The sequence below is a fragment of the Penicillium pulvis genome (genome assembly GCF_028828015.1).
Source record: "Penicillium pulvis strain IBT 33274 chromosome Unknown contig_5_segment0_segment0, whole genome shotgun sequence".
Taxonomy (NCBI): domain Eukaryota; kingdom Fungi; phylum Ascomycota; class Eurotiomycetes; order Eurotiales; family Aspergillaceae; genus Penicillium; species Penicillium pulvis.
In genome coordinates, this window is record NW_026643078.1 from 3,160,750 (window position 1) to 3,179,102 (window position 18,353).

General features: G+C 47.8%; 5 protein-coding genes across 5 annotated transcripts; all 5 read left to right on the top strand.

The window, feature by feature from the left end:
• Positions 1-1,321: 1,321 nt before the first annotated feature.
• On the top strand, positions 1,322-2,925 carry N7503_007752 (putative acid phosphatase). Its single transcript, XM_057067299.1, has 3 exons — positions 1,322-1,656; positions 1,722-2,744; positions 2,800-2,925. The coding sequence occupies exons 1-3, from the start codon at positions 1,459-1,461 to the stop codon at positions 2,830-2,832; spliced, it is 1,254 nt and encodes a 417-aa protein (XP_056920980.1). The 5' UTR covers positions 1,322-1,458; the 3' UTR covers positions 2,833-2,925.
• Positions 2,926-5,706: 2,781 nt separating this feature from the next.
• N7503_007753 (uncharacterized protein) lies at positions 5,707-6,288 on the top strand (the record flags this gene model as incomplete). Its single annotated transcript, XM_057067300.1, has 1 exon — positions 5,707-6,288. One exon carries the CDS (start codon positions 5,707-5,709, stop codon positions 6,286-6,288), a length of 582 nt encoding a protein of 193 aa, XP_056920981.1.
• Positions 6,289-10,465: 4,177 nt separating this feature from the next.
• On the top strand, positions 10,466-11,263 carry N7503_007754 (uncharacterized protein; the record flags this gene model as incomplete). Its single annotated transcript, XM_057067301.1, has 2 exons — positions 10,466-10,698; positions 10,810-11,263. The coding sequence occupies 2 exons, from the start codon at positions 10,466-10,468 to the stop codon at positions 11,261-11,263; spliced, it is 687 nt and encodes a 228-aa protein (XP_056920982.1).
• A 2,200-nt stretch (positions 11,264-13,463) lies between these two features.
• N7503_007755 (uncharacterized protein) lies at positions 13,464-14,030 on the top strand (the record flags this gene model as incomplete). The annotated part of the gene is made up of 1 exon (XM_057067302.1): positions 13,464-14,030. The coding sequence occupies one exon, from the start codon at positions 13,464-13,466 to the stop codon at positions 14,028-14,030; it is 567 nt and encodes a 188-aa protein (XP_056920983.1).
• Positions 14,031-15,890: 1,860 nt separating this feature from the next.
• N7503_007756 (uncharacterized protein) lies at positions 15,891-16,577 on the top strand (the record flags this gene model as incomplete). The annotated part of the gene is made up of 1 exon (XM_057067303.1): positions 15,891-16,577. The coding sequence occupies one exon, from the start codon at positions 15,891-15,893 to the stop codon at positions 16,575-16,577; it is 687 nt and encodes a 228-aa protein (XP_056920984.1).
• Positions 16,578-18,353: the final 1,776 nt, after the last annotated feature.

An 18,353-nucleotide genomic window follows, 5' to 3' on the forward strand; every position in this document is an offset into this window, starting at 1 on the left:
GTACATGGACAGGTACTATTGAAGCAACTTACAGTTATGGGAGACCGCGCCCTATGTAAGAAGACGAAGAAGGCATAGCTAAGGATCGTATCCGTAACTATGCAATGCATGCTAGAAGCGGATGAACCACGGAAGCCGATTAGCTGGACTGGATGGGGCAATTGCCCGGGGATTCAAAGACGTTCGGACTCCGGTACATTACCGTTGCTAGTGCCGACGGCGATAGTCTTTCATACCGTTTCAAGGCCTCATTTTATTGATACGATAGAAGTGATCAATTGATTGGCCTCGGTTTCTGAATGCTAAAAGATACACCTGGGCACTCAAGTTCCAATGCTGTGAATGGCGTCATTTTAGCAAGGTCCTAACGTATGAGCCAATCACCCGTCGGACATTTACCACATCACACATTCAACGATGGTACCTTAGCGCCCTGCATTTTATGTATAGAAACATTGAACCCCACCCTCGGGGACCATCTCGTGTGTGTCATAATGACCTGTCGCCGGCACTGGAGTGATTTTTGCCGGGCAATCGTTGGAAGCCGTTCTCCCGAGATCCTGTGAGCTAAATTGGTGGCTATTTGGTAGATGCATGCAAGAGCAGATGCACCTAGAAGTCGACCACGTGGGCGTCGAATGTTCTTCGCGGATGGTGGCGGTTCTTCTACTTTACTGTGGCTTTGTTTAGTACATGTGCATTCGCGCGTTGCTCGGCTCGGATATATATTATGGCAAACCTTGGAACCAACATGTACCTATACAACCTCCAGGGCTTGGAAGAATATCCAAAAGATCTCCTATCACGAAACACTGACCAGATATGACAAAGCTCAATCTTACAATCCTGGAAACAAACAAGAAATTACGACATCTTGCTATAAGTGAAGTCGAGCTCTGAACCCATGGGTCCAAGTAACGGCATATTCCGCCTCAAGGGCTGTTATGGCGGATGCCAAGACAGTGTTCTAGGTCAGCCACGCGGCTTAGCTATGCATGTTGTACTTGATATTTCCACGCTTATCCCCGATTCAATATAGCATCAGTGCCAGATCAGCCAGTCATGCCGCTTTTGATCGAAACGTGCAAGGTACCGGGAAGACCCACCCCTATATCCACCAATCGCCATCGACATAATACTGATGCATCCCCCACTCATTTCCTGTGCGGGCACTTGTCCATGGGGAACCCGGCCAGTAACTCACCTTCGGAATGCAACGTGCTGCACAATGTCGCCTGTTCCGGGCGTTCTTGGCGTTGCGGGTGTCTTGGCAGCGGCGCCTTCAAGCTTGTAAGCGAAGAATGGATCCCGTGTACGGACCTTGTGGCCGACTGGTTCTCCGCATTGCTTGCGCCAGGTATAAGATCGTCTCCAACGCCTGGCTGATCACTTCTTTTTTCTCTTCGCATCGACTGTATTATTCGCGATCGGCAGTGATAATATACAAAGTTCAAAGTCATGTTCACCAAGCAGACTCTGACCGCCTTTGTTGGCGCATTGGCCCTGGCTTCGGCCAAGACCATCTCTACCAGCGATGAGTACCCTACCGCTGCTGAGATCGCTGCCTCCCAGGCCTCTGTCCTGCCTTACTCTCCCGTCTCGAACGTGAAGGGTCTGGCTTTCAACCGCTTTGCTCAGATTTGGATCGAGAACACCGTGAGTGGCTCTAAACACCAATTGATCTGATATCATTCATGTTCGCACGCTAATATCATACCAAGGACTACCAAACTGCTGCGGATGACAAGAACTTCGCCAAGCTGGCCAAGGAGGGTATCCTCCTGACCAACTACTTTGCGTTGACTCACCCCTCGGAGCCCAACTACGCTGCCTCCGCTGCCGGTGATGCCTTTGGCATGGACAACGATGACTTCCAGCAGTTGCCCTCCAATATCTCCACCATTGCCGATCTGTTCGACACCAAGAAGATTGCCTGGGGCGAGTACCAGGAGGACTTGCCCTACGCCGGCTACCAGGGTTACCGCTACCCCGAGTCCGGATCCAACGCCTACGTGCGCAAGCACAACCCCTTGATCCTCTTCGACTCCGTCACCAACGACGCCGTCCGTCCTCGCCAGATCAAGAACTTCACCACCTTCGAGGAGGATCTTAAGCACGAGCGTATCCCCCAGTACATGTTCATCACTCCTAACATGACCAACGATGCCCACGACACCAACATCACCGTTGCTGGTGAGTTCCTTGAGAGCTTCGTTCCTCCTCTCCTCAAGAATGAGTACTTCTCCAAGGATGCCCTCATCCTGGTTACCTTTGACGAGTCTGGAAACTACTCCGTCCCCAACCGTGTCTACTCCTTCCTTGTTGGTGGTGCCGTCCCCGAGCACCTGAAGGGTACCACCGATGATACCTTCTACACCCACTACAGCATTATCGCCTCCCTGTCTGCTAACTGGGGTCTTCCTTCCCTCGGTCGCTGGGATTGCGGTGCCAACCTCCTGAAGCTCGTTGCTGAGAAGACTGGCTACACCAACTGGAACGTTGACTATGACAACCTCTACATCAACGAGACCAACCCCGGTCCCATGTCCGATGGTGACTACTCCACCTACGAGCCTCTGTGGCCCAACCCTGCCACCTCTGGCAAGTGTACCGCTGGCCACGGCATCCTTGATGTCGTTAAGCGTACCTACCACGGCCTGAAGGCCACCTTCGACTACTCCTCCCCCATTCCCTACGATGCCAAGTCCGGTACCAACACTGGTATCAAGTACTTCCGCACTGTGGTATGTTTTCTTGTCTTGATCCCAGCTGGAGATGTTTTGCTAACTGGTTTTACAGAAGGGCAAGAAGGAGACTCGCACCACTGCTTAGATTCTCAGTCGGGAGAAAAAGCAACGATGGATACCTGGATTTCCGGGTTTCATTGTCGCATCCTATATACGTATATACTAATTGTAACAAATCCATTCCAAAGTTGTTGGATATTTTTTGAAGTTCTGAGAGATCTTGCTAGTAGAGTTGAAAACCCATGAATCCCACTACTCGTAGAACAAGAAAGATGACCCGAGGAGAGAAAAACAGACTGAGCGTCTGTTAGGAGTGGACAATCCCATCAAAATCCCCCCAAAAATCAACAACATCCTTTGAAGGCTTTTCCAGAGACTGTACTGATTTGGAGCCCATTGAATAATGATCATACTGGCATGGGCCCTGCGACCAATGTATTTCCCCAATGAGCCTCCAAAACTATAAGCTAATTGGATTTGGTAATATGTGGACCAATCCCGAGATCCGATCCACCTAATATTGAAGTGGATCCCGCTAGATCTATGTGTATTTCTTCCAGAACGCATCATAACTGAATGGGAAAACTCCGCATTTATGCACAGTTTCCCCATTCAGCGCAGGAATGAATCTTGTAGATGGACGGATGAGGAGTCTATGCATAATCTGTCGATTCAAAGGAATCCCCACAAGTGAAGATTGATGATATCGGAACCGATGTGGATATGCTACTGCAATGCGACTAGGGTCTTGCGGTCACTTAAAAGGGCGAAGGTACGCCGAAGTTTCCATAGCAGGGATTTAAATTTGAATCCGCTCACTTTTGGTTTTGCTTCGAATTACACGTATAAATGATTGGATATTGCAGGGGTACACCGTTCGACGGTGTACCCCTGCGATATTCAATCAATCAGGTCCACTGGTACTTGTTCCTTCAGAGTCAGGTGACCATCCATATCGTCTGGAAAGATTACTTACCCAGCATACTGAAATACTAGGACGTACGATAAGCGGATAGTCTGCACCGGGGTCTACCGATCCACCGAAGAACTGTCCTGTGCCCCATGGAATTCCAAGATCTTAGCGATTGATTTTGTCTCGCTTCTGAATGTGGACTCAAAATTCCCGGCTTCCACCGTGTAGCGGGTTGGATAAAGGCCTTGTCAGAAAGCCAACGCAGCGCTCACGTGCTATTGCTTGAGTCTCCCAATTATCAATATTGGATGTAATAGCTCCACATAAAAAAAAAGGCGGAAGCATAGACCTCGGGAAGGTGGTGTCAGTGGTATGAATGGACTTTGGGATCTCTGATACCTAAGCTATAATTTGGGTTTAGACAAGCCGTGGGTTCCGCATAATGATGTGGATCCTGGTAGATGTACTAAATAATGCATAACTATCCAGAATATAGACAAACGCCACGAGGCGTGTTCATGAGCTCACAAGGGGTAAAGGACAGGGGGAATAAAGTACGATGCTCTGATGCAAAACCCGGCAATGTTCATGTTACCCCACGTGAAAGCTCCATGTCCCGAGAAGCAATGTGGAGGTGCTGCGGAGCAGTTGGGGTCTTACAGGAACACTGGGAAAAATGAGGCAACCACACTATTTGTGCTGGGCGTTTCCATCCGTCAGATGTGATCAATGAGGGCAGTGCATAGCAATTCGGATCCCATATTACGTAGAATAGTCTTTGGGGCTTCCCGACCGGAGTGGCGGTACAGCCAGCCCCAGACACCCATTGGTGTTTACCTGCTGAATACTGCTTACGATTTCGGAAAAGCACAGACTCTCTTTATGTTCCGTGCAAATAAACTTAGGTACGTCGCGAGGTACCACCATACCATTTTGTTCGATGACGTCTCAGGAACGGAACCTTCCTGAAAGGCAATCAAAAATCGGCATCAAAGCTGCAAGACGAATCTGTGCAGACATTCGAGCGAGCATCGAGAGAAAGGGCGGTAAGAGCGGCAAATAAACAGCTCGACAGGCCCTAGAGGTCCTGGACACGTAGCTTGCCGGAAAGAAAACCCAATAAATATCAGAGACCGCCACACTGTGAATGTGCCTACGCTCAGGTGAATCTCAGGAGAAACACGGTCACCATCAGCTCGACAGGCCCTGAAAGTCCTGGACACGTAGCTTTCCGAAAACGAAGACCAAGAAATATCACGGAGACCGCCACAATGCGACTCTGTGCCTACATTTGGGCGAAGCTCAGGAGAAAATGCAGATCACCATAAGCTCGATGGGCTGTGGAAGCCCTGGACACGTAGCTTTCCGAAAAGGAAATGAAAGAAATATCATCAACACCGCCACAATGACAGTCTGCGCTTAAACACTCTCTCGAGCTTCGAGAGTAAGCGCTGCACGGCACTGCACGCAATACACTCACGTGAGCCTCCAAAGCAAGCGCAATGCAAAACAAGCTCGATAGGTCTGAGCGCCTGGGGCGGAGTATCTCTGGAAAGAAGCCCAAGGAAATATCATCATCACCGCCACAACGCAAGATTGTGCCTAATACTCTCGCCTATACCTGGGCTGCTTCGTTATGTTACAGTTCGATAGGCGCAACCTTAGTCCTTGTTTGTCGGTTGAACAATAAGTGCCTAGTCCACCCCATTGATTTACCGCTTAGCGACTTTCGATAATGGTGCGTAGTTCGGAAACTTCATAAATTTATGGATAGATGGCCAGGTGCTAAGCATTTCATCACGCCAAGGCGTGCACATCCATGCTAGGCCCGACGCCTATTCTTCCCGTCACGCATCCCACTCGTCGGGCTTCGTCTGCATAACGTTTCCCTTCTTCCTTCAAATATCCATCCTATCACTCCTTGCTACCTTTGCAGTTCCTGTCAGCTTAATTACCCTTTCAATTCGGCCTCAGCATAAATGTTTAGCGCATCTATATTCTACAATGTGTTTTCCAAGATGTAGCTTCGGCTGTTGCCCACCAAACATGTCACCTGCTGGGATCTACGAATATACAGAGACCTCGAATGATCTCCGACAAAGGCAAGCAGCTCCTCGACAAGAGGAACAATGGTCAATATTCGATCCAGCCAGTCTCAACTCACTCAATCCTCTTGATGCACCCGCCGCTCCCTGGTTCCAAGAAGAATACATCAATCCACAGTACACCGACACTCCGTTCAGCGCCACTGGTCCTCGGACATCAATGCACACAGCACAGCTGGCAGCACACCAAGAAGTCTACAGCCAACCTACCTCCTTCGATTTCACGTCAGCCCAAGAACAAACTTTGCAGGATCGCCACGCGCTATCGACGGACGCAACACTGCGTCACCCTCAAGCAGCCGTCACACCTCGTAAGGAGGTTATCAAATGCCACTGGAGAGGCTGTCAGTACACTGGAACTTTTGGGCGCAAAAAAGACCTATTACGCCATCTTGAAACGCAACACGTTTCCCCCATGGCGTACAAATGCTCGTTTCCTGGGTGTACGAGAGAGTATAACAGGGACGATAATCTGCAGGGACACTTGCGGAGAGACCATGGGCTCAATGGACTGTCGCGGTGATTTATAGCCAACTTTATGCTTCTTCCAGCACTGTCTGTTGTTCATCAGACTGCCCGTCCGCTGGAGATGTCGAGGTGGTGGTACGTATTGTGTGCGCTGATCTCTTCCCCGATAGAATCTCGTTCGACGGAGTCATTATTTTCATTATCAACATTCGTTTCATATGTCGGAAGGAAGGATAAAGGTACGGATGGTGGTGTGACTTGTCATTCGAGCGAGGGACGTCAGAGAAGAGAAATCTATCTATTCATGCTGACGCCCGGGGTGCAGGCCTGAATGATCAGGCCAGGCTGCTGTCAAGAAGAACTGTAGAATGGATTTGCTCTGTCGGAGTATGAATGCTGGTGTTTAAGGTTGTGATGGTGATTCCTTATCGATGAGTCTAGTTTGACTATTTTTCCTGTTTTATGCAATGCAGCGGAGGCGCGGGTACTTTCGAGGGCAGAGTCTGTTGTATTCAGTAATGAGAACGAGAATATTGAAATGAAACTGAGCTTATAAAGCACTGTCAGTCATGTCAATGAAAAGGAAGCAGAGAACACTTTTTTATGGCTTTGAGGATTATGGTAAAAGAATAGAAAGCGGGGAAGGTGGGAATTGATTTGAAATATATTTGAACAAAGATTCTATAAATAGGTCGCTTGGAGCCGAGGACAGATATCACGAAACAGGCTTATCTTTAACCCTGCAGGAGCAAAGATTACATGAATGGGGGCCGTTTACAATCATATTCTGATATATAGTCAACGTGTCTGGTTATAAGGTAGTACGGAGTATTCATGAAGGAAAAAAAATCAGAACGAGGGAGAGCTGGACCACTGCTTGGCTGCTTAATTGAAGAGCTAGGAAGCAACTATAAAGAGACGATGAGGAGATCTCCAAGCTAATTGTACTCGGGGAGGGGTGGGTAAGCATCCAGTATGTCCTTCCGACAGCCTCAAATGATCCATCTGTACAGAGAATTTGGGTCGATTGTTTTAAAGTGATGAAGAATCTAGATTTAAGAAAAACCTAGTAACATGCTCATACTTTGATACTTTCGTGAGTAGAGAAATATAACGTAGATGTGTACAAAAATTAGCAGTGCTCCGACATTGGTGTACATTTCAGGGGGTCTGGCTGTAGGTTATCGGCTTTGACAGGGTGTGGCTACCAGAGGATATTGGCTACGTAGCTAGTGAGTTTTCTGCAATGAAAGATCCGTTGGCTGTAAGTCGACCGAATAGATACCAAAAGGCCACTGCTAAAGGTGAATACGTTCCCCACTATCCTAGCGTAAGTCTAGGTACGAATAATTTCCCTGGCGGAGTTTTTTTGCTTCGCCATCACCCTCCCCCTTCCGCGAATTTAGTCATTAGAATGGAACGAAGACTCAAGGTCTCATTTAGCGAGCAGCTTTACAAGAGTCCTCTGTTGTTGTTTTTTTCCGGAGGAGATAGGATCCACGTAATGATGCGGATCCTGCTAGATCTGCAAGTACATTATTATTCTAGAACGCATCCAAAGTATCGTCGACTAGTCAGTAGAGCTCACAATTAGTGAAGTATACGAAGTCTCACAGAGCCTGGCAACGGCCAACCAAGTCCGTTGATCCAGAAGGGAGTAATGAGAAGTTGATTCTGATGACATCAGAAAATGGGGGCTTAAGTCGAAGCCACCCCGCCCCCTGAGCAGGGATGCTCAAGTTTAGTAACATAGAGGGCAAACCAAAACGAAAATTGTGGCTTACATTGCGTATGCAATACGAGCGCCTACAGGCACAGGCACGCTGGCCCGTAGACTTTGCTCTTCCCTTCTAATTTCATGCTCCTGCTCCTCTTCTTCCAATTTGCGCTCTTCTCCATATTATCTCTCCTTTAACAAGTCTTCATTAATTTTCTTCTAATCTCAGTTCCCCTTTACTCTTCTTCCTTCTTCGTCAGCTCACAATTCCTCTTCATGCCTTATTCGAATCACATGAGTCCGATCAACTAATCCCTACGTATCACGCACTGTCTTCCGACTTCAGCGGCATTACTCTACTGACGCCATGGCGTATAGCATAGCATGTATAATGAACTATAGTCGAAGAAGGTTTCTGCTTACCCATGGGTTTTACACCTAGAACTTGGTACGAAAATCAGGAAGCATCATCATCATCATCATCATCGTCAAGGTGGGCCAGACCTAGTCCTTTCGAGCCTAACCGAATTAGGAAACGGAAGCACTGTTAGGCTTCCTAATTCGGTTAGAGTTGTCATATTACCAGTTCATATTCTCGAGGTTGTTTTGGCCCTGACTGCAGTGACGCTCATTAAGTACATGTTTTCATGTTACCGTTAATCAAATTGCACGCAAATAATTCTCTGCCTCTCGAGACGAGGTTATGAACTCCGAATCAGATAAGCGGTGGCAGGAACAGATACTCCGTGTTTTTCGGGGGTTTAGGGCCACGTTCAAGAGAAAAGAAGCAAAAGCGGAGAAAGTGAAACTGAATTTATTCATATCTTAGAGCGAGCGAGAGGTCTACGGCTACACGACTTGGGGCTGAAGGCAGAAACACGAAGCAGACAAATCTTCAGCCTCGTACAAGCGCAAGGACAGATAAAGGATTGGGGGGATTGACACCGAAGCCCCCTCTGGTGAGGCTTTGTCCCACCGCCTGATGTACTTCTTCTGTCAAGAGTCTGCCTGGAGATCAGGTGACCTGTTTTCTGTAGAAACCAGCGCTTTGCCCTCTTCTTCCTTTCGTCTTTGACAACCTTCTCACACTACAACGTATCGTTTTTTATTGTCCCTCTCTTGCTCAGTCGTACTGTAGTACTGACGAGTCGCTTTTTTCGTCTCCCCTCCCGCGACCTCGAGACCAGCACTAAGTGCTGAAAACCCCTTCCGCAACTTGAGCCACTCCACTATCTTTTCTCCGAGGCATTTGACGCATACTTGAGACTTTGTCTTTATGCCTCTGGGATTCAAGCGCAGTAACGAAAAGAGGGGCTCTCACAACCCTCTCTGATGGCAGTTCGTCTGTCTACGCTCGCTATGTCTTGAGATCCACTCTCAAAAGGCGCAAACCAATCAGGTCTAGAGTTACTGGCTCTGGGCCAGTAACTCTAGACCTGATTGGATGAGAGGAGCCTATCATATCTCATATCTGGGCAATGGGCGCACCAATCAGGCTTAGACTTATCAAATCATTCGGGTCGGTAACCCTAGACCTACCTGATTGGATGGTCCCATGAGAGTGCTACAGTGGAGAGCCCTGGGTACCTTGAGTGGGTCATGGTGGTGAATTGGCCAATAGTAAATGAGCCCACTAGTATGTGACTGAGCTGAGAAAGGATGGAATCTTCAACAAGATTGCGGCGCTTGACCTTCGGCCCGAAGAGCTGTTGGCCCTTCTTTTGCCATCCTTAGAGAATCCTTAGAGATATTCCATTTTCCTGATTCCTGAAATTAGGCTTGAAATATTTCTGTCTTTGTTAATACTAGCGGGACGTCGTGGGTGAATATAATGTGTAAAGGCAAAAAAGGGGCGGGTCGGGGCAACACAAGTTGGAAAGAAGCATGGGAATGGGATCGAATGAGAAAAGGAGAGTAGACAATGGAAAGAGAAATCGACGAGAACCGAACATGCAAGACGAATGCAAGCTCTTTAGAGTCTAAGCAAATAGAGGGGATTGTAGCAGGCGCAAGCATGAGCGGTTGACCCGAATCCTCACGGGTTGCGGATACTTTAGGATCGCATAGAAACCGGATACCAAATCAAATAGACAGTACGATTAGCGATTTCAAAGATCAAGTGTGGCGTTTACCCCGAATGGTTTCCCATTACCGTGTTCTGATTGCAAAATCCGTCACTAAGACCAACCTAAAAAAGGAGAGAACAGTTGAAGCTAATGCGCATGAGCTCACAATATTGCGCCTAACTAGAGACTTACGTGTAGCCTATAGATTGGACCGCCTGAAAGTATCTTATGGCTTTTGCGAAGCTAAAGGGATATTCATTTTGAGAATATCTCGCAATACAATTCTGGGCACTAATCTTTCCCATCGCCGTCTATTGCCCATCGCCCATCGCCCATCGCCCATCAGTGGCATTACCTATCACTTTTCCTCGCCTATAAAGTTGAATTCATTGCACCAATCCTGAGTTCATATTCAAAAATCCCTGATACTTTTGTTGTGGTTCACAAACATGTCACATGATCAGAATCGCGGATATTCAGAGACCCCAAATGATCCTCCAGCAATGCCAATAACTACTTGGCAAGAGAGAGAAACTTTGAGCTTTGATGCAGCTTTATGCGAGCTTCCAGTCGATGAAGTCCTACGCGACTTCCCACTTGATATAGCTGTGCTCGACCTCTCACTCGATCTTACCAACGCATCTACCAGTTCCCTGTCCCAGAGAACTTATAGCAATATAGGGTACACTGACACTCTTTCTCTCAACACGATGCATTATATGGCAAATCTACCCTCAGGGCAGATACGTGAATACCAAAAGAATTATTTTCAGCTAACATTCTAAGAATATAGCTATACACCCACGCCCTATATCTATCCTACTACTTTTGACACCGGCTTCGCTATCCAAGAAGCAATACTAGCGAGTAACCTCCTATCTAGTTTTGACTCTAGATTCACCGCTACAGAGCCAATACCAAAGAGCACCCACCCAACTACTTTTGGTTCCAGCTCCACCACCCGAGTGCCAACGTTAGAGGACATCTACCACACCCGGATTAAAGGCATGCCGCAATCTCATCAGATCAATGCTCCGAATTATGCCGACCCTATCAGATGCGAATGGCAAGGCTGCACGTACAAAGGGACCTTTGGTCGCAGGTCTGACTTGAATCGCCATACCAAGTCAATACACATCTCCCCAAGGGCATTCAAATGTCCAGAATGTGGGAGGGATTTCAATCGGAAAGAAAATCTGCAAGGTCACTTAGAAAATGTTCATGAGGTACCTCGGGTACGCAGGTGACTCGCCAAATATTGGAGTAGACGCCTCTTGGCCGCGCGATCTGTTGTTTGTCTGTGCTACCAATTCACTATATATGGTGGCATTGTGTCCATTATTCCCTACTCTGATGAGCATCCTGTGGTGAGATGTTCCACCTTGAACTTGATTTTCGCTACAAACGATCCGTGATGGGGAAGACGAGAGAAAGTAAGGTGGCGTCACTGGTGTGGGTCGTCTTAAGTGAAAGGGAAGAAAGAAAATTCTCTCAAAACGCTGATGTTAGGGGCCGAGGCCCAAATCGTTAAGGCTAGGACGAGGCAATGGATATAACCTAGTAAGATCGCTTTTGTTTCTTCCTCGTCTGAGGGCTCTTCTTTCTTTGAAGCTTTTTGTTATTTTTTATGCAGTGTATTACAGCGGGCGCCAGTATTTTTGGTATATAGTTAAACATTCTTTCGATGAGGGAATTTGAGATTGGCTTGCAAGTGAGTATGAAAAGGCCTGTATAGACATGATAGATATCCTTTCAACTCCCTTGGAATAGGAGCAGAACATGAATATTAATGAAATTGGAGATTAAAGAGCAAGAATAAATGTTGACGATAGACACATCGATTTGTGGATTCAATGGGAGGTAAAACCTTTTGTACGTGCTTATCATTTACAACTGCTGATTTCTTGGTTACTTTGCCAAGTGTTGGTAATGATCTCCGCTCCATCAATTTGCCAAGACATGCTACGGGTCGTCCAAAAATAGAAATCCGGGAAAAGAGAGGGCGATGAACAAATGGAGTTGAAAGAGAAGAAGCTTCAAATCAAAACTCGAGATCTGCATTGAAATTGGAAGAGGGACCAGGCATAGGGCACTTGGAAATAGACAATGGAGCGGGAAAAATCCAGAGAGACCCCTCAGCATGAGGGACCTTTTCGTACCTACACCGCTGGAGTTATTAGGAGGGCGGCTTGACTCCATTAATTGATAGGTAATCTTTTTGAACCCACGCACCGAGTCTCGGGATGATTTAGTGAAAAGTGGGCGGGGGAAAGAGGGGCCACGATGTAAGGGCAATGTCGCGGAGAACAAAACAAGTCTAGACCGTATTCCTATGAATAAATGTTCATATTAGTGCCAAGTGGAGAAATACACGAGTTTGTTGGACACTTGCTTCAACTCAAAGGGTAGACTTTAACAGACCTAAGACACTAACAAGTAGCTGGTATAAGAAAGCAAAAAGCCCGTCGGAAGGAGCCGCAGCATTTGCGGGGAAGATGGGCCCGAGATCGTGGTAGGTCTCAATTAATACGTCGATCATCGGAATATTATGTTCTCCGTAGTTCAGAGACTGGTGTTGCCATGACCCTTTGATAAACCAGCGTATCCCACTGTCTGAGTAGATTATCTTCGTGATTTGTCAAGATGGATTGGATCAGTCTCACTGCCACAGATTAACATGGTTGATCGATCTATCATATGTGGCAAACTCACGTGGCCGACACACCCCGATCCCAACGAAAACATCGGATTTGTTGAGGCCGCAAGAATACGATCGTCGGAATGCTAGGGGGTAAGGGGCGGCGATCCAATCGTTGCTGTCCTAAATGAGAAGAAGCTCATTGGCTTCGCTAGCGCCCGTTTAGAGCCGAGTTGCGCCACGATGACGATTGTGTACTTTGTGGCTGTATGGCAAGAGGTGGAGGGAATCTAGTCGAGGCATGGCTCTGGCATCTTCAGTCCCTGCGGCTTCAAAAAGAATACAGATCACCCTGAAGCTAGGCAGCTGGGTAATATTGGACAAAAGATACCTCCCTCCCCAAAGGCGTACGTAGCCTTTCATCTGTCCCTCGCGCCGGGTGAGGCCCATATGCACGCCTGGTTCCTGGATTTCACCCATTCAGGAGAATATGAGTATTTTTCAGAATGATATGGACGTGGTCACGCCATTCGGAGCTTTTTAAGCTCGTCACCCGTTGGAGTGATGCACTATCAAAACCTTTGTTATAAAAGAGCCGCATCTTCTCTTCTTCCCTGTTAAAAAGCAGTACATTCACTTCGCTTCATCCTTAAAGCTGCAGGCAGCTAGAACACTCCCTTAAAAAGATCTTGGAGATACATTCCCTCTATTTTCTGATGCCTCTCCAAGGCTGTAGCTGCGGCTGTGGCTGTTGCACGCGACTCGGTGGAACCGAAGAACGTGGAGATACGTTTTACAACCCCCAAAATATGCCTGTGGCGTCTTTGCAACAACAAGAGGCGGGATGGCAGACTCTTGCTCCCGGGCTCATCTTGCCTCCCGATATAGCTGGTGCTGCTATACCTTGGTCGCAAGAGTCATATGCCAATGGGCAGGGGACTGACAACTCTCTCAACGCGATGCATCCGATGGCAGCAATGAACGTACCTGGATCGATTTACCAACGACCCCCCGCTTTCAACCCCAGTCTCAATGCTCGGGGACAGATGTGGAGTCAGATTCCCGCAACGGCGATAGAACAACAATTACCGTTCGACCAAACAGCTTTCCTCGCTACACCGGTGGATGAGCAGGCACAGGTCAACCAACCAACTGTCCCACAACGCGCTAAGGCCCAACTCTTGTGTGACCGACCAGGATGCAACAAGACCTTTGGTCGCTCTAGCGATCTTACTCGTCACATCACGACGAAGCATGACTTCCGCGGGGCTTACAAGTGTTCGTTTCCTGGGTGCCTGAAGAGATTCGACAGGGCTGATAACCGGCAGTCACACGTGAAAAATGTTCATAAATCGGATGTTCCAGCCAGGAGCTGATGCTATTATCGACTACTCTGGGCCGGTGCCCTCCTTTGTCTGATGAGCTTCTCTCACTGCTCCAGATCCTTCTACCTCTTTGCCACTCATGCCTACAACTTCATTCTCATATGGCCTGGCTCTTTAATTATATTCTTCCTACGTGCGGCTCATAAAGGTGAGACTTGACGTGATCCCTTTTTACAGCGCCCTTTTTTCTTTCTTTCGCTACTGATGTGAACTGGTGTCCGCTGGTACTATGCCCTAGTGGTACCCCTTTTCGGGTCGCTCTGTTCCTTCTATTTTAATACATATATGTTAGACATCACCATATCTACATGGCCTGTCTGTCCTTTCCGTTACGTGTTATTACGTGTTGAGCCGGGTCTCTCTTAATCATTTAAAGTTGTATATTGGGAGGAGTTTCTTAGAAATAGATTGGAGCATTTGTCTTGAACATTGCTATTTGGACATTTGGATTGCTAATTTACACACAAACTACCGTCTAAAGAATATTTTCGAAAGAAGCATACTTAAGAAGTGGTAATTCGAACGGTCCAAGGACCTCCCGATAGGAATTCTCGTCGACTCCAGTAGGTTTAAATTGTTTTTGACAACTCCTTTCTAGAAAAGTGTTTAATTGATCGCCCCCAAAAACCTGCGCAATGCCTTGGTGAAGACCGGGCCGTCTCGAGCGACAGGGAAACAGAAAATTCGACCACATTCGCAGCATCCACGCGGCTTTCCACGGCTACCTACCCTGGATCTAAGCGGGGCTCCCATTTGACGTAGGGAGTGGATAATTGAGGCTAGGTTCTGTCAGATTCGTCCCGGTGGGCGCCATGAACCTTATGGTAGTTGTACCGCACTATTTATCCATCCCCACTGTGGTCAAAAGAAACCAACTATAGCTCAGTGAATCAAATATCTCCGACATACATCTGAAAAACAAAGAAAACCTGTTCATCAGGGGCGGGAGATGTGGGTCTCAATGGAGTTATGACGCGACAATGGGCCAGAACAATGTGGGCGCAAGGAATGATCATCTCCATCTAGTTATTACAAGGGGAATATAAATCGATAGGTGACGGGAGAACACCGCAGAAGCCCAGAAAGCGACCTGAGCGCCGGACAGCAGGAGCTGAATTTTCCGACGGGCACGCTAGTGGTGCCCAAGATGCGGTGACCAAGATGCGGTGACGGGCTCGAAGCTGATGGGGATAGGGACAAAAATGCGGCCAAAGGCTGTGCTAAGTCGCACTAACGCCTGTCAGATGCAGCTTTCGACCGATATGTGTGGGCGATCGTCCACCTGAGTGAACCATTAGCGGCTCCGGAGATTTGGCGGTAAAGAGATCCCTCGATTTGGCGGTAATTTTCCTTTCCGGCGTTACGGTATCTATGTTATCTTCCTAGGCAACAAATGAAAGAAATGTATTCTTTATACGAGATTGACAGCTAGCGCTAGATCCAGTCTAGTGATGTCTACTGATCGTCCCGTTATGTACTGGTGCATGATGTAGGAAGGTTCATCCCCTGACCCACTTGGTTCAAAGTCCTCGGAAGCTCGATGACCAGTGCAAAACCTTTGCTGAGTTGGAGTTAGATGAAGATTAGCCCTATTGGCTTCTACAAACTACGTAGGTGGAGATCAACAAGGTCATAGAGCAGCGTATAGGGGACCTCTGGGAAGCTGGGGCAATAATTGCCTTATTCTTGCAATGAGATACTATTCTGGGCACGAGGTCCATCTCCCATCGCCCATCAAACGGTGAAAGAATCGTCCTTTCCTTAAATTCTTACGTCTCGCCGCCGTAGATACTACCATATATCTCATCTCAGAAAGTGAAACCAATTTAACCTTATCCCCACAATAGACCAATGAAACGCTTTGCATTTGACTCACCGATCTTCTACGATGGCCTTTCTGACCGCATCATCCAATACTACTCGTCAGACATGCCACCTAGTGGAATCCCCGAAGGAAATTCCGATCCCTCGAGGTACGAAGCGGATGTGCCAACGACGTTGCGACAACAGCAACCGATATGGCAATCTGTCGACCCCATTTTGTTTAGCTCTTCGCCCAAGATCGTGAATCCACCACCAGATTCTGGGTTGCGTATCCCACATTTTGCTTCGCAATACAACAGCACCCCCTTTAGTGTGATGCATCGCGCGGTGCCTATACAACAAGAGCAGACAATCAGGCAGCGAGAAACACCTCATCAACCAAAGGAGCAAGGAAACAGTTTTGGACTCCAGACCACTTCACCACCCCAGATCCCGACGTATGACCATGCAATGTTCCTAGCTTGCGGGGAACATGAGGAATCACATCAGCCAAATAATTCACCGAGCGAAATACTCAAATGCCACTGGAAAGGCTGCCGGTATACTGGGACTTTTGGCCGAAAGGCTGAACTGAAGCGCCATGTCGAGACACAGCACATCTTCCCAAAGGCCTACAAATGCCCAAAATGTGGCCGACCGTGTAACAGGGATGACAACCTGAACGGACATTTGCGCAGAGTTCACAAGTCAGACGTCCAAGTTACGCAGATGTGATACTGGATTCATGTATTTGGACACATCTTATCTGTGCATCTCTCTCGGAGCCTCCCGTTGTTGATCGTGATGATTTTGTATGTCGCTTGAAACATAAAAGCGAATACAGGTTCGAGAACATAAATCAAATCATTCATAAGATGGCTAGGCTTCAGTGGAACAATATTTCTCCAGACCTCACGTGAAACACATCAAATCTCCACAGATCCCCATAAACCTGCAAGTTGCAGCTTGGCAATACCAAGGGTAGTTTCCCGGGGCATATCCACGTCACCAGAGCCTCAAGGTAACAATCTTATCACATTTAGGCACCGGGTCTCAAGCTCCAAGATCCGGTGCAACCAGAGAAAAAGTGATCCGACGCTCTGATTGGTCTGGATAACACATTCCCGCCGATCAGAGTCACTGGACAGCCTTAATGCGGTAGTGAAGCTCTCTAGGTCGAAAGTTTGTCTCCTTGATTGCGGATCTTCCCATGTGCGACATAGCTTCCAGCTCTACCCGCGGCTAGGCCTTTCCAAGGAAGCTTGGTCCTCTAGCATTCCAGTCCTTGATTGGTCCGCCCTACTTTCGAATTTGAGAGGTTCGTTTCATCGCGGGGTTGGGGGACATAGCTTCCTTGTTGATCATTGCTTAGCTTGGTAGGTGTTGTTGTGGATCTTTGCGTTATTGGGCTCGCAAGCACGTGGAGTTGCTGTGTTACTACAATGTAACTTGGACACATGGTTGCATTATGATTCAGGCGTAAGGAGGTTTAGAATTGATGTTATTTGTTCGGGGAAGTTTGAAGGGGGTTGATTGGATGTATGCAGAATCTGAGGCGAGACATGCTTTTTGCCCGGTCACTAGTGATGATCTTGACGTCCTTTCCTGAATTGCATCAAGGGGGAAAGATTTTTGTTTACCTGTAGCTTTTTTTGTTTATGATATCAATTGTTATTTATATCGTCCTCATGACTCACTCTAATTCCATCAGACTTAAAGTTTCAACTCTATACCAATCCTTAGTTCCTAGATATCCTTTCGGCAGATCTTCAATCATGTCGTTTCCCAATGATCTCCCGTACAACACAAACCCCTGGCTGGGCAGGGCACCAGGGGGATTGGAGTACCCCACGTATCCCCACGAACCCCTGTCAACCTTCTCCCCAGTCCAAGAAAGCTTCGAGCTCTCCGAACCAGAGCTATTGAGCTTCCACATGGAAAGCGGAGCCGCACACATGAACCACGCGTTTCCAGAAACACCTCGACCTTCGAGATCGGATTTCAATACTTCTCCCACGGATGGAGCATACCCGTATACGCACGCACACCCCCATGCACACTCCCCGGACTACGCTAGAATGCATCATCACCCCCGCGACGTACCCTATGGCACAAGTGCCCGGCTTCAACCAAAGCCCACAAGCTACAATCCCGGTTATTCCCCAAATGCACCGATAGAGCCCGCCCTTCCGAGAGAAACCTACCCAACTCACCGCCGAACGTCCAGTGCTTCCAGCGCCTCCAGCTCGATATACAATGATCGATCATTTCAGCAAGGCCGCTTCAAATGCAAGTGGGAGGGATGTAGGTACACAGGGGCTTTTGGCCGGAAATTCGAACTGAAGCGACATGTCGATACGCAGCATATTTCTCCGAATTCCTTCCCGTGCCCAGATCCCAGGTGTGGAAAGGGGTATAACCGGAGAGATAACCTGGAGGAACATCTACGGAGGGCTCATGATGTTTAAGACCGAGGTGTGAGTTGAGTGCGGGTTTTGTGTGCTTCTTTAT